The following is a 24,936-nucleotide window of genomic DNA, read 5'->3' as shown; positions in this document are numbered from 1 at the left end:
AATCCAATTTTAGATGCATATGGCTGTTTATGGAGTTAGTGTAACTTTGACGAGAAAGACATTTGCTCTACTTGAATCAGGCAATACGTTCCTTTTTTTAAGATATTGACGTTCTTATGGAATCAGATTATTAATTAATTTCTAATCCGAATCTGGAACCTATCACGCTAAACACTAAGCAAACATACTGTACCAAGATGCAGTCACTGTTCTGAAGAGCAAATAAAAAAAAAAGACTCAAACAGATGACAGATTGGGGAAAGAGATGTAACAAAAATGATCGAGCTGGTGATTGTTACACATTATATTTTTATTTTACTTTTTTATAGGATAGAGGATTATGGCAGGATAGGGGAATTAAAATAAACAAGGATGTAGGAAAATGAAAGAAGGGGAGAAGGGACATTGAGGAGCATGGAAAAGTCAGATGGGGAAAGGCACTAGAGAGGGAAGGATGTGGAGGCATAGACATTAGGGAGACTAAGACTTGTTGTGTGGCAGGATTTTCTAATGTTTAGCTTCTTGTGTATTTCACTTTTTACCTAGTTGCTACTTTTTCAAAATTTTATAATTGATTTTCCCTAATTCAAATTTTTAATTTTTACCTATTTTCTGTTTAAACATAAATGTAATCATTACCTTGTCTGTCCTATGTAAATTTATAAAGAGAGATTATTACAATATGTTTAACAAAATAGCATTCTTTCAAACAAAACAGTTAAGCCCCATCTTCGTAAAAAGCAATTAGGCCAGAACATAACGTGTATTATCTCCCTGAAGAAAGTAAGTCCAAATGACTTTTGATGTCACCAAACCTTTTGCTTTGTAAAGACCAGCTACAATTGCTTTCACCTCTCTCTCTTTCTCTCTCTCGGAGGGGGAGGGCAAATTGGGTGACTCTTTTGTAAGTGGGCCTTGATGTCTCTTGCCTTGTGTGTAGCTGGGAGGCCTCAAGGAGGGCTGATGCTCCAAAACAAATATTGTAGGCTTCCAACCTTTTTTCCCTTTTATTTTCTCAAAGAATAAGAATCAAAATCTGTTTAATAAATTCAAGTCCTTTTGAAATCTATTTTTCTAAATTTAAAGGGCTTTGTAAAGATTTATGGTCCCAACAAGGTTCCTACATTAAATTTTATTCTCTTTGATATACTGATACCTTAATTTCCCCAAAAATGATAGATTTAGTATGAATAAAATGTTTAATTACTGTGCTGGGCAATCCTACCTCAGCAACCCAATGGCCTGCTGATATTCTTGTTCAGTTTGTTATTGTCCCATAGCTCTGTCTTATTTGTTCCAGTCTTGTGAGCGGGCCAAGTAATGATATATCCAACAATTTTGCTGTCTAAACACTGTAGAGATTCTTGTACTTATCTGCTCAGAGAAGACAGCAGCAGAACAATGTGAACTGCAGTCTACACTAAACTCAGTTGTTGGTCTAATTTTAGACCATCCATCATTCAGTGTCTTTTTCAGAAGGGGGAACTTGAATGCTAACAATTTCTTCTTTTCCTCTTGCTTCTCAGAGATAGTAGTTATAGTAGAACATTCTGCAGTTTGTCAGAGATATTTATCTACCAGCAAGAGAGGTATTATGCTACATATTTTGTGGTACAGCTGTAGATCCTTTTGATAATATATATTGGGATTATAATATCGGAGGATTAACATTGTTCAGCAATGCTCTTATATTTGTGTCACTGCTGGTATTAATTCAGGTGTACTTCTCATCATTGACATTAATATTGAATTTGACAATGTATGAAGTGTAATCTTCTATGCTAACTCAATTCCTGTGCAAATCATAGGTGACACATTCTAATTCAGATGATTTTTCTGGTTGTGCTGATAATGATTCAGTACATCTGGAGAAAAATCCTGAAAGAAGTAGGAGGATTTAAATTGTTTGGTAGACTAGATTATGGTTAAAGCATTTAAAGGCAAAATAAGACTTGGACCCAATCTTTCATACACTTATTCTAGAAATGGCAGTCCAGGATTGCAGACTACAGACTTTAGACAGAGGAAATCAAGAAGAATCAGAAAGATATCACAGATGTGGGAAGTAAATAAAATAACTAGAGTTGTTAAAGTTTTCTAAATACTGATTTTAGACAATGCAGAGATGAATTTGTTGCAAAAAAAAAATTAAAATTCATCCCCTTTTTAAACACGTATAGTAATAGCATTCTTCTGTATTTTTAGCTCAGTCAGTCCAGATTGAAATGATGTTGTCTGCCTCTTGAGAGAGAGGTATGAGTGAAAAAAAAATGACAGCCTTGCATCCATGTTTCTGTTCTTTCTTTATCTCCACCTCTAAATAGTTTCCAGTGTCTGCCCTGCCTTCGTCAATCAAATATCTTGCAGTATCAGTGATTTTTCTAGGCTTTTTGTGTTTGTTTTTTCTTTGTTCCTGTCTTTGCAGTTTGCAGTTATACCTCATGTATTGGATAGCTTTAGGAGCACGGGAAGAACAAAATGGGGAGGGGTGAAGATAGGAAATGTCATTTGTGTCTCAAACTTTTACCATAGGTTTCTTTCTTTTAATCTGCTAGTCTACAGCAACACTGTTAAGAGCATGTTCTGATCTGGGTTTTGGAAATTTTTTCTATCACTAATATGTCCCACTCATTGACGTGGTCACGTAAATAATAAGAGACACACACCGCAATATGATTAAATATGGAGACCGGAACTTTATTTAAAACTATTACCTTTCCTGGGGTAACAACCCCAAGCTACCTGTTCCATTGCAGTTCTCCACTGGCTCTAATGGCCCCAGGCACTACAAACCTGTGGGTGGATATGAAGGCCATGCTCCCTTTATACTTGAAAATGTTTCGGGATCTGAATACGCAACTTGAAGGAACTATACAAGCAGCTATTTTGATTACGAGCAAAAGTTATTGCTTTTTTTGTTTTTGTTTTTAAGAATGAGGATTATCACATTCTGGAATTATGAAACCCATTATCCAAAATCTGTTTTTTTAATGATTGTAAGCTGAAAACTATCATCCTTCTGTTTAAGGGGTGGCATTGCTAAGTAGCTTTTTGGTAACATTTCAACAGAAGATGATTTACACATAATAGGGATTCATATTAAATCATATTTCTGAATGAAGAAAATCAGTTTATAGAGAAGTTAGATAATTAATGTACTGACTTTATAATGCATATGACAAAACAAATTATGTTGTGCCTAAATTATATAGGAAAAATAGCCAGCAAGTGCAAATATAAAGGATATCTTTGTCTCCCTCTTGAGCCCATAAGTTATTCCCATAGCACATATATTTTCTGATAAATATCTCCACCTTTCTGATTAAAAGCTTTCTTACCCTTCCAAGAGTACACTCATTGGTACATTTGTGAAAAATTTGTAGTAGATTATTCATATAACCAGTTCCAGGTATTTATCATGATAAAGTACATATAATCTTCCAGAGACTGTTATCTCCATTACTTGCTAATTCTAGAATAAGAGGTGTAGCATCATTCATTGAAAAGTAAAAAGCAACAGAGGGTCCTGTGGCACCTTTAAGACTAACGGAAGTATTGGGAGCATAAGCTTTCGTGGGTAAGAACCTCACTTCTTCAGATGCAACTGAAGAAGTGAGGTTCTTACCCACGAAAGCTTATGCTCCCAATACTTCCGTTAGTCTTAAAGGTGCCACAGGACCCTCTGTTGCTTTTTACAGATTCAGATTAACACGGCTACCCCTCTAATCATTGAAAAGTGTGGCATTTTCCTGCTGTGGATTGAAAAGTATTGCTGGAAACATATTCTGATGTCCTGAGATCAACACATTTTTCATCAGAAAACACAGTATCTGTTTTCTTCTGTATTAGTTTACATGCATACTTGCCATTGTGTATATCATATATTTTAGCTGTTGTGCAGGCAACCTGATGTGTTCTAGGTGGGACGTGGTATAGAGGTGATGTAGGAATGGGCTGAAGTATCCTTTATATTTGCCTTTGTATCTAGGAGAGTTGGAAATAGGCAAGAATGGAGAGAAATTTTGTATGGCAGTGCACAGAATTTTGCAAGTTTAATGTGAGCCCTGCAGCAATCCGATGCATTTTAGTTACTGGTAAGTTTGTTAAATTCTGTTTGAAAAATCTTCATCTTGGAAGATGGGCTTCTAAACAATATTACTTCCATTATGTCAACAGTAACCATTTTTAAAGCTTCTTTTTGGCTTCATGGTTCTGCTGATAAAATAAATGTTATACTTTAAAGTCTCCAGCTATAGCTCATTTGCTAACATTTTGAATGGCCGACTTAATACAATTAACTGTTAGTTTGACTAGCTCTAGAAATATACAGTATTAAAAACTAGGGCCCTAATCCTCTGAGATTATATCTTCTCATACAAGACCCTTCGAATTCAGTGTCAGAGAGAGTGATTACTTCTAGTATTATTTATGCTTGGTTGGGAAGTCAGTCTCAATAAATGTTAAAGTGAAACTTACAGGGGTGGGGGTTGAAAGGAAGTAACTTTCAAATTTGTGTAATGGTTAGATCCTTCAGGTAGGCAGATAACTTTCCATAGTATAAAACATACATGTTAGATAATGTACAGTGTATAAAAGAGGAGAGGCCTGTCTCTGTCCTCTTTTCTTTAATTAATATTTTGTACAGGAGCTGTTATTTAATGTAGTCTGTCCCTTTCCCAAGCCAATGACTGAAACGTGTATGCAAGACTTCCTCAACAAACTCAGGCCAAGCATGTAATTTTTCTGTCCTTTCCTTTAATCATTTCATTTCTATGCTATATGTGCAATGGCAGTTTAAAAACAAATATTTGTGAAGTGACTTTACAGATCTTTCTTATATCATTTGACATGTTAGACGCCCCTTAATAGCTCTGTGTTCCGTTTAGTAATATACATAAACCATTTTTTCTCTAGTTATGTTTAACTGGCTAAATGTAGTCAATTCTGTTGTCTTATACAGAATTTGCTCCAAACTTCTTGATGGTTACATCTTTAGGTGAATGTGAGATGGCTCTATTTAACTTCTAATTTCTCTGGTACTTGTAATTTTAATTATTTTAGGTTTGCAGCGGCCCATTAACATGTTCTCTCTCAAAGCTTTGATTTATACTCTACATGGTACTAATGGCTTTTCCCCATAAAATACCATATTTGTTTATTGTGGTGTTGGTTGTCGTATATATTTATATTACAGTAGTGCCCAGAGGCCTCATACGAGACTGGGGCTCCATTGTTCTAAAGACAGTATGAATATATGTAAGAGTAAGTCTTTATCAGTGATATTACAATCAAAATAGACAAGACAAACAAATAGTTAGAGGCACAGAGAGGTGAAGTAACTTGCCCAGGCTCACATAGTAGGACACTGGCAGAACTGGGGAAAAAACAGGTGTTCTGAGTCTCAGTTTACCCCCATATTAAATAGTCCATCAACCATTATAATTTCTAATAATAATTTCTGATTTTTATATCAATCATATTCATGATTATAATTCTAGGGCCTAATCTCACAATGATTTATGCTTTTCCTTAACTTTACACACATGGTGCGCAGTCCTGTTGAAGAAAAGGGGACTATTCACAGTGCATAGAATTAAGTACAGGTATAAAATCTATGCAGGATTGGCATATTAGGTTGTGACTAGTTTAAACAATTATATTTCTAAATATAGGTCAATCTGGAATGTTGTATATGTCAGTTTTTTGTAAAACACAGTTTGTCTCTTGAGCTGCTAAAGAGTAAAGTTGTTCACTATAGATATACTTAATAAAATACAGTGCTTTTCTATTAGGATAAAAAATAAAGCTGATTAATTTTACCTGATTTGAAATGAATGACCGTTTGACAGACTGATTTGATTAAAAGCTTTTGAGTACTGTAATTGGATATTGTCTGTGTTCTTTACTGCTGATAATTTGTAGAGGATACTGTGTGTGGTTTTATACTGATTACTTTACAATAATAAAGCAAGACAAGACACTAGATCCTATTCAGAGCATGCATTCTGACTACACTGTGTACTTTCATCTCAGCGCTTCTCACCAGGAATACTGCTTCCTGTTTCCCTCCTTGTGCCGATAATTTTTTTGGTGCTGACATGGATTACCTGGTCTCAAAATGTTTTCAGAAATAAAAAGTTGTGTTTGAGGAGCAGTAGAACCTTTAGTTAGATTCTTTAAGTAAAATTTAAATTTGTAAAATGTAGGGTTGATATTATCTTTAATTCATTCTTCCACAGTTGCCAGTACACAAATTAATTTTCCAGGGAGAATTCTTATAACAAACTGAATATATGGGGACAAATAGATATTTGCCTCTAAATTTGAATGAATTTTTGTTACTTTATTTTTAGAAGGGTTATATTTAAGGCCTTTGGTACACTACCTCAGTTCATTTGCAACAATCCAACAGCTCTCTGGCTTATTTAAAAAATCATCCGGTGAAAAAAATGTGCTCCTCCTTCTTAATCTCTGCCATGAGTTCCTATTTTTCCCCTTCTGTGTACTTCTGAACAACAGGTGAATGCATTTCTTTCTCTTCCTCTGACTCCACCTTATTAATGCATTTCTTTTCCTTGCTACATTGCTCTGACCCTGCTTTAATTGATTTTTTCTTCTTCTCAATTAATTGGTTTCTCACACATCCCTCTGGCTATCACCCCAGGTCCTCACAATATATGTGAGGTTTAAACTGCAGCAAGGGAGGTCTAGGTTGGACATTAGGAAAAAGTTCCTAACTGTCAGGGTGGTTAAACACTGGAATAAATTGCCTAGGGAGGTTGTGGAATCTCCATCTCTGGAGATATTTAAGAGTAGGTTAGATAAATGTCTATCAGGGATGGTCTAGATGGTATTTGGTCCTGCCATGCGGGTAGGGGACTGGACTCGATGACCTCTCGAGGTCCCTTCCAGTCCTAGAATCTATGAATCTATGAATATATTTTCAACTTTTTTTGGCAAGTCTGTCTTCTATAGTCTCTCCCACCTTTTTTTCTGTTCCTTCAAATAGTAGTCTTTTGTGACCACTTTTTTTCGTCTCTCCGTCCCAGCTAAGCACCTTGTTCACAGAGAGGGGCTGAGCACTACTGGCCTGGAGGCTGGTTTCCTTGATTCTCCTGGACTGGTCTCTTCTTTACACTTTTCCCAACAGGTGAAACTTAGCCCATACTAAGGTGCACATTGGACCATGTTGTGTGGCCAGATATTGATGCCTGGAGTCTGTCCTCAGGGTTGTTGGGGAGGAAGTATGAAGGAAACACTCAACACCACAGCTCCATTGTGCTGTGTTCGGGATAGTATTGCCTGCATGAATACATATCGGCTTTAGTAGTAACCATAGAGACTGGAGTGATGTGTAAAGTAGCCACAAGTTTGGTCTGAAATTTACAAGGTTTCTCTTGATTTTGAAGTTTAAAAGATTGCTGAGACAACCCCCGTCTACACCAATCTAGGTCTGTCAGCTGGATCTCACTCATCAGTTCCTGCCTCATCCAACTGCCCATGACTTTGATAGCAAGTTCTGGAAGTGGGTGTTTAAAACTTGGGGCAGTCCTGGCCAAAGTAGGAGAGTTGACATAGATGATCATCACTCCTAGTTTGAATATGATTGCAAAAGTAATGTAATATGTGAATAATTGACTAAAAACTATTCAGCATAAAATGTGAAATTTCTAGTTTCATACTTAAAAATAAAGTTCACTTTAAGCTTGTTTCTTCTCACTTAATAACTGATGACTAATGAAAACACAAAAGATTGCTTTTAGAACATTTTAAATCTGATTAATGCCTGTACTTTACATGCAGTGCCACCCTTTTGGCTTTCCTGGTCGAACTTCTTAAGAGTTCAGTAGCCATGCAAGAACAAATGCTGGGTGGAAAAGGCTTTTTAGTCATTGGCTACCTCCTTGAAAAGGTAAGTTGTATTAATATTATTCTTTGTATTAATACTATCATTCTGAAAACCTAGCTTAATACAGTATTTTCAGTCATGTATTTTTTTGTGCTACTAGTCTTTTAGTTCTCTATGTTAGTAACTATCTAGGAAGTTCTGTAATTTTAATATTTTATATGCTGTTTGCAGGATGCTTTTCTTCTTTTCCAGCCTGATAGTTCACGTCATATACTAATGTTCAGAAATCCCTTTTCTCTTTCCTCATATTTATTAGTAACTTCCCTTTAAGCTCAGATAAGTCTTACCCCTCAAATCCTGTGTAGAACTGGAAAGCCAAGTTTAAACATAGTGGGCACTCTTTAAAAGTTCCTCCAGTTTTTGTTTATTTTTATAATTTTATTTTATTTACACATACAATCCACATCAAAAGGAGTAACTATCTCTTATTCTAGGCACCCCTGAAAATTCCTTAAATATACAGTTTTGAATAGACAAATGCTGTAATGTCCCTTCAACCATTAATTAACAAAACAATAATAATAGAGAATGGGCTACCATCAAGAGCAGTCTCCTTCCAAAGTCTTCCCATTCCTTCATATCTAGGAAAAACAAATGAGTCTTGCATCATGTCCTGAAGTTCACTAAGCTTTGGTTATTTATGATTGGATGAGTAATGAATCTGAAACCTGAGGAGTTCTTGTCAGATGTGCTCCACCAATTGCCTCCTTGACTCAGGAAGGAATGGACTTCTCTACCAGTAATAGACCTAGTACTTGTCTACAAGTAGTTGCCAACCAAGAAGAGCATATCATCCAAACCTATGCTGTTGGAACAAATGATCCCAACACCTCCAAGCACAGATGTAGCATTTGTTTCCTCCAGAACTTACCTTGTTCCCATGGTGCCAGATAGTTCAGACCAAATTCTTGAAATTTAGTCCTCAAAGTAATTTTCCCCATAATGGAAGGTATTTGTATCAGCAGCCAAGTGGAGACAGTTTAGAACAGCCAAGCTGTCCACCACTTGAAAGGAAATCACTGACTGAAACTTAGTAGGTGTTATTATGGAGCAAAATAAATGTTCCTTTCCTTGTACTGCCAAGGCAAAAGACTTTAAAAACACCTTAATGAGCCCTAGACTTGGAACCACTAGCACTCTAGTCACCCTACTGCCTATTCCAGTTACTGTAAACTTAGGTGACCTATGATGAAGGTGTGAAAGAGGAAACTTCATTGATAGTTGGGAACAAAATGTGTTATAAAATTCCATTTAATCATAAATGTGGGTCCCTTAATGTAACAGTATTTTCACATAAAGCCTCCTGAAAATTTACTGGTTCCATTGGTTTCTGAGGGAGGACATCAAAAATGGTTTTTCACCATAGGAGAAGTGAGTGCCTTCTTTGAATTTCAGGTTGGAAATGACTGATATATAAGGGTATAATTTCCACCTTCTTTTCCATTCTGAGCATCAGATCAAGTTTGACCAGCTGCATGAATTGAGCTGAAAAACATCTGCGATAGTGCTATTGGTGCCAGAATGGCCACATACAGTTTATTTTAGATAGGATAACACTTTTTTTTTAAAGACGGACTACAAATCCTCATGTTTCAAGGCATTTGCAAATCATTAAGTGATTAAGTTTATGAACACACTTCTCTGAAGAGCATTTTATTCATAATTCAGTTGCTTTCCTTGCCAGATGGCTTCTGTACTGTGGAAGGCTGTGCAAGGTTAGTAAACAGGGCCAGCTCCAGGGTTTTGGCCGCCCCAAGCAGCCAAAAAAAAAAAAGCTCCGATTGTGATCTGTGGCGGCAATTTGGCATAAGGTCCTTCGCTCCCAGCGGAAGTGAGGGACTGTCCGCCGAATTGCCGCCGAATCGCTGTACCTGCCGCCCCTCTCTGGAGGGCCGCCCCAAGCACCCGCTTGCCAAGCTGGTGCCTGGAGCCGGCCCTGTTAGTAAAACACAGGGAAGCCTCTGGAAGGAAGATAAAACTCAATTTGTCTAGTCCCTTTGGAAGTTACTTTTAATTTAATTATGATGATCTAGGCTTACAAGTGTGCAATAGGTTTCTGAAAGTGTTTAAAGGATAATCTAAAACACATAAGACACAGGGTGAATGAAAAGTTTTTTCGAGCGAGAGTTTTTTTCTTCCCACCCCTCCCCACCCACCATGACTTGCAAGATCCACTATCAAGACTTTTCACAATTTTTCTACTTATTGGTCAGTGATAGGAAAGGATGCTCTGATGAATGATTCCTTCCAGAAAACTAATATTAGGTCACAAATTCCAAATGAATATACCAGCCGTCATATAAAGCCCAATTGGTCCCTGATTTAATCTTAATTATTTGGAGATTAAATTTGGTTAGGATTTTTTCCAATGGATGGGAATTGCACAACACCACATTCCAATATCTCTTCCATGAGTGGGGCACTTCATGTTTGGACCTTTTCGCCATCTGTGAGAACTGCAAACTTGCCCTCTATTGCTCCAGAGGGATGGTGGGAGATGATTCACAGGGCGACATCCTTCTCCTTTCCCTCCTCCTGCAAGTCATCTGCAAGATTCATCAGGATCGAGCAAGAGTAATACTAACAGCCCCATTTTGGCCATGACAGTGCTGGTTCATGGACCTCCTGAACTGGTCTGCCTGCACATCGCTCTGCCTCTCCACACAGCCGGATCTCCTCATTCAAGACCAGGGCCAGCTCCGGCATCCTAGCCCTCTTCACCTCACAGCTTTGTTTTTGGATGGAGCTCAAGCTCTGGCAGAGCCTGCTCCACCCCAGTGCATTGTATCCTTACCCAAAGTAGAAGAATATCCACCAGAGCCTGCTACCAAGTGAAATGAAAGCACTTCACCTCCCGGGCACACCATCAGCATTACCCTCTCACGACGATATCCATACCTATTGTCCTGGACTGCCTTCTTGAACTCAAGATTTCGGGCCTAGCCCTCAACTCCATATGCGTCCACCTGGTGGCATTCAGTGCCTTCCTCCACCCAATGGATGGCATTTCTGTGTTTACACAACCTACTACAGTCTGTTCCCTAAAGGGCCTGCTCCACACCTTCCCTTCATTATAAAAACTCACACCCTTGTGGGACCGTAATCTTGTTCTCACCGCTCTCAGAAAAACGCCCTTTGAACTCCTGGTGATGTCCTCCCTTTCATATTGCTCCATGAAGGTAATCTTCTTACTGGCCATTACCGTGGCTAGATGGGTCAGTGAACTAGTGGCTATGATGGCTGAGCCCCCATACACCATATTACACAAAGACAAAGTGTCTTTGCATCTACACCCTAAATTACTTCCTAAGGTGGTGTCCAAGTTCCACCTCAATCAATGTAGACACCTCAGTTTTCTACGCTAAACCCTACACCTCAACTGCGGACAGACTCCTCCACTCCCTTGATGTCTGCAACAAACCCTTCTGGGAAGAAGGATAAAGGAGTTTGAGGCGCAAGTGGTGTTCTCGTCCATCCTCCCTGTGCAAGGAAAAGGCCGGGGTAGAGACCGTCGAATCATGGAAGTCAACGAATGGCTACGCAGGTGGTGTCGGAGAGAAGGCTTTGGATTCTTCGACCATGGGATGGTGTTCCAAGGAGAAGGAGTGCTAGGCAGAGACGGGCTCCACCTAACGAAGAGAGGGAAGAGCATCTTCGCCAGCAGGCTGGCTAACCTAGTGAGGAGGGCTTTAAACTAGGTTCACCGGGGGAAGGAGACCAAAGCCCTGAGGTAAGTGGGGAAATGGGATCCTGGGAGGAAGCAGAAGCAGGAGAGCGCAAGAGGGGAGGACTCCTGTCTCATGCTGAGAAAGAGGGACGATCATTGAGTTATCTTAAGTGCCTATACACAAATGCAAGAAGCCTGGGAAACAAGCAGGGAGAACTGGAAGTCCTGGCACAGTCAGGGAACTATGATGTGATTGGAATAACAGAGACTTGGTGGGATAACTCACATGACTGGAGTACTGTCATGGATGGATATAAACTGTTCAGGAAGGACAGGCAGGGCAGAAAAGGTGGGGGAGTTGCATTGTATGTAAGAGAGGAGTATGACTGCTCAGAGCTCCGGTATGATACTGCAGAAAAACCTGAGAGTCTCTGGATAAAGTTGAGAAGTGGGAGCAACAAGGGTGATGTCGTGGTTGGAGTCTGCTATAGACCACCAGACCAGGGGGATGAGGTGGACGAGGCTTTCTTCTGGCAACTAGCAGAAGTTGCTAGATCGCAGGCCCTGGTTCTCATGGGAGACTTTAATCACCCTGATATCTGCTGGGAGAGCAATACAGCGGTGCACAGGCAATCCAGGAAATTTTTGGAAAGCGTAGGGGACAATTTCCTGGTGCAAGTGCTGGAGGAACCAACTAGGGGCAAAGCTTTTCTTGACCTGCTGCTCACAAACAGGGAAGAACTAGTAGGGGAAGCAAAAGTGGATGGGAACCTGGGAGGCAGTGACCATGAGATGGTCGAGTTCAGGATCCTGACACAAGGAAGAAAGGAGAGCAGCAGAATATGGACCCTGGACTTCAGAAAAGCAGACTTTGACTCCCTCAGGGAACAGATGGGCGGAATCCCCTGGGAGAATAACATGAAGGGCAAAGGGGTCCAGGAGAGCTGGCTGTATTTTAAAGAATCCTTATTGAGGTTGCAGGAACAAACCATCCCGATGTGTAGAAAGAATAGTAAATATGGCAGGCGACCAGCTTGGCTAAACAGTGAAATCCTTGCTGATCTTAAACGCAAAAAAGAGGCTTATAAGAAGTGGAAGATTGGACAAATGACCAGGGAGGAGTATAAAAATATTGCTCAGGCGTGCAGGAGTGAAATCAGGAAGGCCAAATCACACTTGGAGTTGCAGTTAGCAAGAGATGTTAAGAGTTACAAGAAGGGTTTCTTCAGGTATGTTAGCAACAAGAAGAAAATCAAGGAAAGTGTGGGCCCCTTACTGAATGAGGGAGGCAACCTAGTGACCGAGGATGTGGAAAAAGCTAATGTACTCAATGATTTTTTTGCCTCTGTCTTCACGCACAAGGTCAGCTCCCAGATTGCTGCACTGGGCAGTACAGCATGGGGAGAAGGTGACCAGCCCTCTGTGGAGAAAGAAGTGGTTCGGGACTATTTAGAAAAACTGGACGTGCACAAGTCCATGGGGCCGGATGCGCTGCATCCGAGGGTGCTTAAGGAGTTGGCGGGTGAGATTGCAGAGCCATTAGCCATTATTTTTGAAAACTCATGGCGATCGGGGGAGGTCCCAGATGACTGGAAAAAGGCTAATGTAGTGCCCATCTTTAAAAAAGGGAAGAAGGAGGATCCGGGGAACTACAGGCCAGTCAGCCTCACCTCAGTCCCTGGAAAAATTATGGAGCAGGTCCTCAAGGAATCAATTATGAAACATTTAGAGGAAAGGAAAGTGATCAGGAACAGTCAGCATGGATTCACGAAGGGGAAGTCGTGCCTGACTAACCTAATTGCCTTCTATGATGAGATAACTGGCTCTGTGGATGAGGGGAAAGCAGTGGATGTGTTATTTCTTGACTTTAGCAAAGCTTTTGATACTGTCTCCCACAGTATTCTTGCCACCAAGTTAAAGAAGTATGGGCTGGATGAATGGACTGTAAGGTGGATAGAAAGCTGGCTAGATCGTCGGGCTCAACGGGTAGTGATCAATGGCTCCATGTCTAGTTGGCAGCCGGTTTCAAGTGGAGTGCCCCAAGGGTCGGTCCTGGGGCCGGTTTTGTTTAATATCTTTATTAATGATCTGGAGGATGGTGTGGACTGCACTCTCAGCAAGTTTGCAGATGACACTAAACTAGGAGGCGTGGTAGATACACTAGAGGGTAGGGATCGGATACAGAGGGACCTAGACAAATTAGAGGATTGGGCAGAAAAAAACCTGATGAGGTTCAACAAGGACAAGTGCAGAGTCCTGCACTTAGGACGGAAGAATCCCATGCACTGCTACAGACTAGGGACCGAATGGCTAGGTAGCAGTTCTGCTGAAAAGGACCTAGGGGTCACAGTGGACGAGAAGCTGGATATGAGTCAACAGTGTGCTCTTGTTGCCAAGAAGGCTAACGGCATTTTGGGCTGTATAAGTAGGGGCATTGCCAGCAGATCGAGGAACGTGATCGTTCCCCTTTATTCGACATTGGTGAGGCCTCATCTGGAATACTGTGTCCAGTTTTGGGCCCCACACTACAAGAAGGATGTGGAAAAATTGGAAAGAGTCCAGCGGAGGGCAACAAAAATGATTAGGGGTCTGGAGCATATGACTTATGAGGAGAGGCTGAGAGAACTGGGATTGTTTAGTCTCCAGAAGAGAAGAATGAGGGGGGATTTGATAGCAGCCTTCAACTACCTGAAGGGGGGTTCCAAAGAGGATGGAGCTCGGCTGTTCTCAGTGGTGGCAGATGACAGAACAAGGAGCAATGGTCTCAAGTTGCGGTGGGGGAAGTCCAGGTTGGATATCAGGAAAAACTACTTCACTAGGAGGGTGGTGAAACACTGGAATGCGTTACCTAGGGAGGTGGTGGAGTCTCCTTCCTTGGAGGTTTTTAAGGCCCGGCTTGACAAAGCCCTGGCTGGGATGATTTAGCTGGGAATTGGTCCTGCTTTGAGCAGGGGGTTGGACTAGATGACCTCTTGAGGTCCCTTCCAACTCTGATATTCTATGATTCTATGATTCTATGACTTCCGAACATCATCATCAACTCTTTGTTAGCAATTGCCAAATGATGCAAGGGCCACACCCTTTCCTCACAACTCATTTCCAAATGGGTCTCTGGGTGCATCCAGGAATGCTACACGTTCAGCAACATGAGGCAACCTGATGTCATCACGGCGCACTCTACCCAGGCTCAAGCAGCCATGTCGCCTGTGCACATTTTCACCTCACATTACACCATTGCCCAAGCAGTAGCAGCAAATGCAGGAGTAGGCCAAGCTCTATTGCACTCAGTACTTTCACCCACATTCTCACACCCACCCTCCATGCTGATCACTGCTTGCCACTCACCCACATTTGGAATCCATATAGGGACCATCATTTGAAGGAGAAGAGGAGGTTACTTACCTGTAGCTGGAGGTTCTTCAAGATGTGTGGTCCCTATTTGGATTCCAATATCTGCCCTCCTTCTCCTCTGCTCCACACCGGAATATTCAGCAATAAGAAGGGCAAGGGAGAGGCGTCAACCCACATGGCCTATTATAACCTCTGACGGAAGCACGAGGTGATGCACGACGCATGCAGGTTAATGGACTCTGCTATGAAACCTTCCAGTGCTGGCACATGGCGCATTTAGAATCCAAATAGGGATCCCACATCTTGAAGAACCTCCAGTTACAGGTAAATAACATCCTCTCTTACTTACCCTGGTAAATGCTCCTGTCAGACTTGCAGCTATAAGAGAAGAATTATTATTTTTCATTTCACATCTAGCCTCACTATTCTTATTGTAGATTTCTCTACACTTACATGCATATGACCGAATAGAATGGAGAGAGATTATTTTCTGACTTGCGCATCAAATGAACTCTTATCTATGTGTCAGTTGCAAAATGTTTTTACTGGTGGTGATGCATTATTCCTACTCTACCTACCACCTGATTTGTGATCAAGAGGTTGACCCTTGCCTCCAATTGGTCCATGCATGATGCCAGCCCCCATAGCCCACTTGTTAAATTTTCAAACACCTTCATGCTTCCTCCCATGCTGCCCCACATGCTTCGGAGAAGCTCCCCATAAACATGCACAAAGCTACCTGATTATCTAAATTCAAAACTCTAATTTGCCATCATGCCTACAAAATAATTGACAACCGTTAGGCTGCTGGTGTGCTGTGACCACTGCCTATCACCAATATTGTCTGATTGTTTCCTTTATACTCCATTGTCTGTCTGTGTCTCTCTCTATCTGCTATCTTTTGTCTTATACTTAGATTGTAAGCTCTTTTGGGCAGGGGCCATTTTTTTGTTTTGTGTTTGTACAGTGTCTAGTACAATGGAGTCATGGTCCATGACTAAGCCTCCTAAGGTGTGTTTACACAACATTTTGAAGCAAGCCTCCAAGTCTGGGTTGATAGATGGGGCTAGTGGGCTTGTGCTAGCACTCTAAAAATAGTTGTATAGATAGAGCTTTGAAATTGCATCTCAGGCTCTGAAGCCCACCCTACTCCTTAGTATTCAGAGCCTGAGCTCCAGGTCCTTGCTCTATAATGCAGCGTAGACATACCGCTAGGTGCTACAATAATACAAATGAAGAAGAAAGAACCTATCTTAAGTCTCAAATCTCAGGCTGACTTGCAGCATTGACAATTAGAAAAGAAAATCTTTTACTTGTTAAGGAATATACCAAATTTTCTCAGTTAATAGACATAGAACATTAAAAATAACTGATACCCTTACAATGGCATTGTGTTGCTGCTCAACACTATTGTTTTCTCTTGTTTACTTAAAAAAAAATATAAAATGGATCTACATGTCATATCACTTCAAGTGAGAAAATAGCACTTCATCCATGATTTTACACTGTATGCTATGAAACTGAAGGCTTCTTTAAATAAAAAGGTAGTAAGAAAAAAAATCAAAATTCAAACTACTCTGTAGGTTTAAAAACAAAAGCCTGCTTGCTCAGTTGTGTATTGAGACACCCATTGACTTGGGGAAAAAATGTTCCACCATAAAATATTTAAGTAGTTCACAGCACTAAAGAAATGCTGAAGAATTCAATAGGAATTAACAAGACACAACACTGCAAAGAGTGGAAGACTGACTATGATATGGAGGAAAATAAAATGGAGAAAACAGGAAAAAAAATAATCTTAGCTGCAGATATTTGAGCATAGTTTCAAAGCAAATATTGACGTTAATACGATTCAAACACCTTATCAGTAAGCAAAAAGGAGCATTTAAATCTTGACCATTACTGAGATGAATTATTAGTGAACACAATATTCATCTTTTGAACTGGGAAACTGTATGGACCAAAAAATAGTTTTCTTCTCTATGAGAAAGACTAGTAGTATGAGTTATGAGAATGTATATGTATTTCTGTCTGATTTTATTCTTGTCTTTAAGAATAAGAATGTAGCATTTTACTCGTGCTTAGTAAATACTGCCCCAGTTCAAATCTCTTCTTTTAGAGTAAGGCTGGAAGATTGAATGAAAGTGTATTAAGACCGAGTTTACATTTTCCCTGATTTTTTTCTTTGTTCAGTCATCTAGAGTTCATATAACCAGGGCAGTTCTGGAGCAATTTTTGTCTTTTGCAAAATATCTGGATGGATTGTCACATGGAGCACCTTTACTGAAGCAATTGTGTGATCACATCCTTTTTAATCCTGCTATTTGGATACATACCCCTGCAAAGGTATGTGTACACTGTAAATGTGTTGTTGCTTTTTGTACTGTAAAGTGACATACAAGTTTTGCTTTACTTATGGTAATTAATGCAGCTTACTTTTTTAAAAAAGCAGTATTAAACATTTGTAATTGTAAACCAAAGGCAAAAAATCCTGTAATTTGCAGTTTTACATCTAACATGTATACTGAGTTTTTAATTGTTCATCTTTTCTGTTAGGAAATATGATAGAAATGATTACTCATCCCCAATAATAATCAACCTGCAGTTTTTTTCATGCATTGTGGTTTAAGACTGTATGAATGAAAACGAAATGCAAAATCTGAAAAATCATACTTTAAGCAGCCAAAATATGATCCATTGGGGAAAAAATCACTCATTCTATAATCATTTTAATTCACTTACTGTTAACGTCTCTATTTAATATGAAAATAAGATTTAACTTTATATTTGTGGGCTATAATTTTATTCTTCAGGTGCAGCTTTCACTGTATACCTATCTGTCTGCTGAATTTATTGGCACTGCTACTATCTACACCACCATACGCAGAGTAGGAACAGTATTACAGCTAATGCACACACTGAAATACTACTACTGGGTAGTTAATCCTGCTGATAGCAGTGGCATTACTCCTAAAGGACTAGGTAAGTACAATACAGTACAATTCAATTTTATAACAAACTGATTATACAACTTTCTCATAATGAACGACGATAACAGCAATGGAAACATGTGAGAGCTCGTGTAGCCGTTAGACAAGGAATTAGATGAAAGTTGATAATAGGTGCCAATGTGTGAAGCTGGCTGACAGCTTAAATACTACATAAATACTTATTTTCATGAAATATTAAATGATGTTTTATTGCACTTTATGCATCTCTTTTTGGGTACTTTTGAAAATAATCAATTTTTAGGTGTCTTCATAGATACCTGTGCTACGTTTAAAAAAAAAATCAGAAATTTTTGATTTTCTGATTTTTATTAACTTGTCGTCCCTCACGTAAGATATAATTCTGTAGTTCTATATTTCTATAATACCTCTTCTGATTTGCTGCAGTTTGTAATAATTTTACAGTACTCTCAGAAAATGCATTTTACATTGTGCCTGTCTTATAGGCAAAAGGAACCTTCAGTGCACAAGATTTCACTTTTGTTTAGTGATGGACTACTGTCATAGGTGACCCTTAAAATTGCGTGGACAGCTCTGATTTTTGTCTCAGCGATCTCTAACGCCGTATTTTAAACTCAGTAATATTTTCTCTCTACTCTAATTTAACAGCATTTAGTTACATACAGGTTTTTAGCTCAGTAAGTAATTAAATGCAAAAACCACAATAATATATAAGAGGATAAATTGAATCTATAGTATATGTGCAGGTTTTACGTACTGCAGTACTCCTGTTGCATTTAATGGACTACTCTTGTGTAAAGCAAACTTTTGGTTCAAAGTTTCTGAGAGCCACTGGAAGCTTACTAATATCCTCCTCATCCTCTGATCTTTCCTATCCTGCTGACAAACTGAAAATTTAAGAGAAATATTATTTCTGTGCTATAATAGTATCACACTGACATTTTTTAGTTTGAGAATACAGAAATTAAGGAAAACTATGAATAGTTTGGAATAACCATAAATTGTCAGGGAGCTGTTGGCATAATATGTTTTTTCCATTTCTTATGTTTATGAATAATAATGCAATTGCAGGGATAGAGCATCCCATAGAGAGGTATCCCCACTTTTGAAGTGAGGAGGCAGAGGATCTCAAAAGGAGTCACTACCAGAGCTGGGATTACACCTCAGAATTTCCTTGTTCCCAGCCCTCTGCTCATTCCGCGACATGATGCTTAGTTTTCTTTCTATGATAAAATTATAAAAAAACTGCAAATGACTTTTTTGTGCTTACATTTTCCATTAAAGTGAATGAGAAGTCTATAGAATAGTAAATTATGAAAACTACATCTGGTAACTGGTGATTAAGTAGAGAAATAGCTTTTCTATAGATACCCACCTCAGAGATTTCCCATTATTGTCTTGCTTCAAGCATAAGACCAAGTGGGAACTTCAGTAACTTTACAGTTTGGAAACTTTGATGCACCCATAGAGGTGCCTCTTGCGCCCCTCAGTCAGGTTCCTTGGGATGTAGAACCTTGGCAGTACCAGAGGGGCAGAGGCTGCAGAGTATGCTAGGTTCAGGAATTATTACCATAAATCATCTTACTCTGTTCTGAGCCCGGTGAGATGACTGTGTGGTAAAACCAACCAACCAACCAATCAAACAAACCTCAAACTGATCTTTGTCTACACTACAGATTCCAATGTTGCTATTCGTGGAACACCATCCATTGAGGGTGCTAGATTCCAAAAATCATAGTGTCTGTAAGTCCTGAACTATGGTCTGAAAATGTGTCAAATTAATTCAGGGCTTTAAATTTGATATCAAAGGGTTTTTTCCTCTTCAGAAAATCCACCTCATACTCACATGACAACTTGTTATTGACCTATTCTCCATAATGTACCTAACTTTCTTGAATCTGCTTTTAAATTGCAGACTCTGTCATGGGGTTTTCAGAATATGCCAGTCAAGCTCAGATAATATGCAGTTGCTTTCAGTCTGTAGATTTCTTAACAATTTAGAGTTCAAAGCTATGGGACACTTAACAGTATTTCAGTATTTGTAGAGTGCTACAGTATGTGCTATCAGGTATTGTATTTCCGTCAGCATCAAGATGCTAATAAACCTCAGCCTTTCCAAAGCAAGTAATGAGAGATAATTGGATGCAAATTAGTAGCACTATAATGTTGATGCCTTTAAAGCCTGTCTGCTAATGAATATGTTGGCAGTTTTATAAGAGACCTTAGAAGAGTAAGTATACCTAATTTTCAGTTTAAAATTAAAAAATTGATAGTGTCATGCTTCAAATAGCTTATGAAATACTGAAAAGGAATGCAAGAATTTCTAAATTTTCAATTTTATTTACAGTTTTAAAAATTGCTTAACTGATCACAATTTTGAAAACATATAGAAATACTTGGATGGATCTGATTAATTTTTTGCACTTGAATTGCTTCAGTCCATATTAGCTATTCCATTTATCCAGTCCTTTTAAGGCATTGTGTTAAAGTTTAACAAATGCTTTAATAACACTGCTCTACAGCCAAAATGCTTCTGAAATAAATGTAGTCAAACTGTACTAATTCTGGGTCACTGAGAACAAAAATGATGCTTAAAATTGTTGATTGGCTCTAGTTTTCAAGATATGCTATTGGGTCAGTATATACGACCCTTGACTTGGGAATGGTGGAGGATAAGTGAGTTATAAAGGGAAGCAACAGAGGGTCCTGTGGCACCTTTGAGACTAACAGAAGTATTGGGAGCATAAGCTTTCGTGGGTAAGAACCTCACTTCTTCAGATGCTTGCTCCCAATACTTCTGTTAGTCTCAAAGGTGCCACAGGACCCTCTGTTGCTTTTTACAGATTCAGACTAACACGGCTACCCCTCTGATACTTTATAAAGGGAAAGGATCTCAATTTAAACCAGAAATGACTAAAATACATCTTTGACTGGATCTATGAATAAATCTATGACTGGGTTTGGACAGTACTTGCTTTTTAGGCAAAACAATAAATGATGCAATCTGAAGCTGGTATTGCGTCATACATGATATGAATTGCATCATGTTATTCCTAGAAGTCATGGATGATGCAATCATAACGAAGCTTACATCACTCTGCTGAACAAATTGCCCTATATCAGCTCTAGAAATCATACAGTGTCGTGCTCTCTTATTTGTCAGTGTTTGATTTTGCAAAGGGACACATTTCTGTTTAGCCAAAGTGAGCAGAGATGCCTCGTACTTGTGTGAACAGTGCAGATAACTTCTGCCATGTTTGTGGTGAAGTGACTTTTGCATCACAAAAGCGCAGTATAACCACTATGGTTAAGAAAGCCTATCACCTTTATTTTGGCTGCAAAATTGGAGATCAGGACAAGAGGTGGGCCCCACACATATGCTGCAACACTTGTGCAACAAATCTTTGCCAGTGGTTGAACAGGAAAAGGAAATCTATGCCTTTTGCAGTGCCGATGATTTGGAGAGAGCTAACAGATCATACCAGCAATTGTTACTTCTGCATGGTGCCTCCAGTTGGGAAAGGTGTGTCAAAGAAGAAAAAGTGGACTCTGCATTATCCAAACATTCCATCAGCTATATGCCCAGTACCCCCACGGAGAAGGACTGCCAGTTCCTGATGCACCAGAATCATTCTCACTTAAGTCAGATGAGGAAGAGGATGAAACTTCTGGTCCTGAACCATCAATGTTACAGGACCCACATTTTCTCCCATCCTCCTCCTCTGAACCACACCTCATAACACAAGGTGAACTGAATGACCTTGTCAGGGATTTGGAACTACCCAAGAGTAAGGCAGAGCTGTTGGGCTCCAGACTCCAGCAGTGGAATCTCCTGGCAGGTGATGTTAGGGTTTCCATGTTCCGTGACCGTCAAAAGGATCTTGTCCTATTCTTCTTCGTGGAAGGTGATCTTGTAGCCTGCAACAACATCGATGGTGTGATGGCAGCCCTCAACATCGTTCACGATCCAGATGAGTGGAGACTGTTCATTGATTCATCGAAGATGAGTCTTAAAGCTGTTTTACTGCATAATGGCAATGTTTTGCCATCAATTCCAGTTGGTCATGCAGTCCATATGAAGGAAACCTATGACAGCATGAAACAACTTTTGAGGTGCATAAACTATGACCAACATCAGTGGCAGCTTTGTGGCGATTTGAAGGTTGTTGCTCTCTTGCTTGGTCTGCAGACTGGATACACAAAGTACTGCTGTTTTCTCTGCAAATGGGATAGTCGTGCAAGAGATTCCCACTACATCAAGAAAGATTGGCCACTCCGACAGTCATTGGAGCCTGGGAGGAAAAGTGTTCAGCATCCACCACTTGTTTTATCAAGGAAGATTTTGTTACCATCTTTACACATCAAGCTGGGTCTAATGAAGAACTTTGTCAAGGCCAGTGACAAAACACGCAGCTTTCAAGTACCTCCGTGGAAAATTTCCAAGGTTAAGTGAAGCTAAGCTAAAGGAAGGTGTCTTTGTTGGTCCTCAGATTCGTGAACTTCTTCGAGATGATGCATTTGACCATGCATTGTGTGGCAAGGAAAAGACGGCATGGAAAGCCTTCCAGTTAGTGGCAATAAATTTTCTCGGAAACAACAAAGCAGACAACTACAGGTTGTTGGTGGAAAACCTCCTCAAGGCATACAAAAGCCTTGGTTGCAACATGTCACTAAATATACATTTTTTGCACTGTCATCTAGATTTTTTGTCCACCGAACTGCGGAGCAGTGAGCAACGAGCACGGCGAGCGATTTCACCAGGACATTGCAACAATGGAGAAACACTATCAGGGCAAATGGAGCCCATCAATGCTTGCAGACTATTGCTGGACAGTGACAGGAGATGTTCCATTTAATGAATACAAGAGACAAGCCAAGAAGCGCCGAGTAGACACTGAATAGGACTAAACTATGTACATAATAGTTTTTTGCCTTTTGTTTCATAATACATTTTATTTATATAACCCTTTTGCTGATTTTTAAAGTGTTACATAAACAGGACAGGTGAAATATTACCATGTAACGCAACCATAAACACATGAAAAGACCTAGGTTTATAATTTATGATTAAAACTCTACTATCTACACAATATACAGAGACATAAAATGTAAAAACGTAAATATCTTAGAAACAGTAGCCAATCAGTTGTTTTAATTGTCATATTTGAATTCAGCACATCAAAATACATATTAAATAGCATATTTTATCTCTGAAGCAGACGACTTCTCAAAAATTGTAGACTAGTGTAATTGTTTTAATGATTTTCTTTTAAAAAATCATTTTGTAGTCTTGGATTTATGTCTCAGAGGAATACTTACAGTAAAGGCAGAAGATAATTCCTATAACAACAGCTCTTGAATTGTAGCATTCTTTCTTTGTGTTTTTATCACGCTTCTCTGACTCACCAAATTTTAATCAAAGTGTATTTTAGTATATAGTTTTAAGCAAAAATTTACTCACTGGCTATTATACAGTTATTTAAAAGTTTAAAAATTTAAAGAGAGACAACGTAGCTCACTTCTTTAAAAAAATATTCCATATTCTCATTGTGTCAAAAGCTCAGCAGTCAGGAAGACAAGACCATTGCAGAGAAACTAAATGAATTCTTTGCAACAGTCTCCAATGCAGAAGATGGGAGATTCCCACCCCGAGCCATTCTTTTTAGGTGATAAACCTGAGGAACTGTCCAAAATTGAGGAGTCAGTACAGGAGGTTTTGAAAATAAATTAAACAGTAATAAGTCACCAGGACCACATGGTATTGACCGAAGATTTCTGAAGGAATTCAGATATGAAATTGCAGAACTACTAACTGTGGTATATAAACTATCACTAAAATTGGCCTCTGTTCCAGATGACTGAAAGATCGCTAACATCATACCAATTTTTTTTTTTTAAAAGGCTCCAGAGGTGGTCCCAGCAATTCCAGGCCACTAAGCCTAACTTCAGTACCTGGCAAATTAGATGAAACTATAGGAAAGAACAGAATTATCAGACACCTAGATTATCACAATTTTGGGGGAAGGAGTCAGCATGGCTTTTGTAAAGGGAAATTATGCCTCCCAAATCTATTAAGATTCTTTGAGGGGGTTCAACAAACATGTGAACAAAGGTGATCCAGTGTTTTCACAAAGCAACAAGGTCCCTCACCAAAGGCTGTTAAACAAAGTCAGCAGTCATGGGATAAGAGGAAAGGTCCTCTCATGGATCAGGAAGTGGTTAAAAGATAGGAAACAAAGGGTAGGAACAAATGATCAGTTTTCACAGTGGAAAGAGCTGAATAAGGGAGTTTCCAATGGACCAGTGCTGTTCAATGTATTCATAAATGATCTGGAAAAAGAGGTAAACAGTGACAAAGCTTGCAGATGATACAAAATTAGTCAAGATAGTTAAGTCCAAAGCAGACTGTGAGGAATTACAAAGGGGTCTCTCAAAGCTGGATGACTGGGGAACAAAATAGTAATAGAAATTCAATGTTGATAAATTCAAAGTAATGCACAGTGGAAAACAATCCTAACTATATATACAACATGATAGGGGTCTAAATTAGCTGTTACAACTAAAGAAAGAGATTGTGGATAGTTCTCTGAAAACAGCCCTCAATGTGCAATGGCAGTCAAAAAAGCTAACAATGTTAGGAACAATTAGGAAAGGGATAGAAAATAAGACAGTACATATCACAGTGCTACTATATAAATTCATGGTATGCCCATACCATGAATACTGTGTGCAGTTCTGGTCACCGCATCTCAAAAAGGTATATTAAAATTGGAAAGATGCAGAGAAGGGTAACAAAAATGATTAAGGGGGTACGGAACATCTTCCATATGAGGAGGGATTAAAAAGACCTGGAATGTTCATCTTGGAAAAAAGATGACTGAGGGGGAATATGACAGAGGTCTATAAAATCATGGATGCTGTGGAGAAAGTGAATAAGGAAGTGTTATTTTCTCCTTCACATAACACAAGAACCAGGAGTCACCCAAGGAAATTAATAGGCAGCAGCATTAAAACAAACAGAAGGAATTACGTCTTCACAC

General features: G+C 39.3%; 1 protein-coding gene across 12 annotated transcripts in view; it reads left to right on the top strand.

Moving 5' to 3' along the window:
• NBEA (neurobeachin) overlaps positions 1 to 24,936 on the top strand; it is an 823,962-nt gene that overhangs the window by 216,556 nt on the left and 582,470 nt on the right. For all 12 annotated transcript variants that reach the window (XM_065581345.1, XM_065581343.1, XM_065581347.1 and 9 more), the window contains exons 11-13: positions 7,804 to 7,912; positions 17,121 to 17,273; positions 17,741 to 17,909. In XM_065581345.1, coding sequence (XP_065437417.1) covers positions 7,804 to 7,912; positions 17,121 to 17,273; positions 17,741 to 17,909 — 431 coding nt within the window. The remainder of the gene's footprint in view (positions 1 to 7,803; positions 7,913 to 17,120; positions 17,274 to 17,740; positions 17,910 to 24,936) is intronic.

The sequence above is a fragment of the Chrysemys picta genome, chromosome 1, assembly GCF_011386835.1.
Source record: "Chrysemys picta bellii isolate R12L10 chromosome 1, ASM1138683v2, whole genome shotgun sequence".
Lineage (NCBI taxonomy): Eukaryota > Metazoa > Chordata > Testudines > Emydidae > Chrysemys > Chrysemys picta.
Note: the sequence above shows the minus strand (reverse complement) of the source record. Positions and strands in the feature narration are given on the sequence as shown.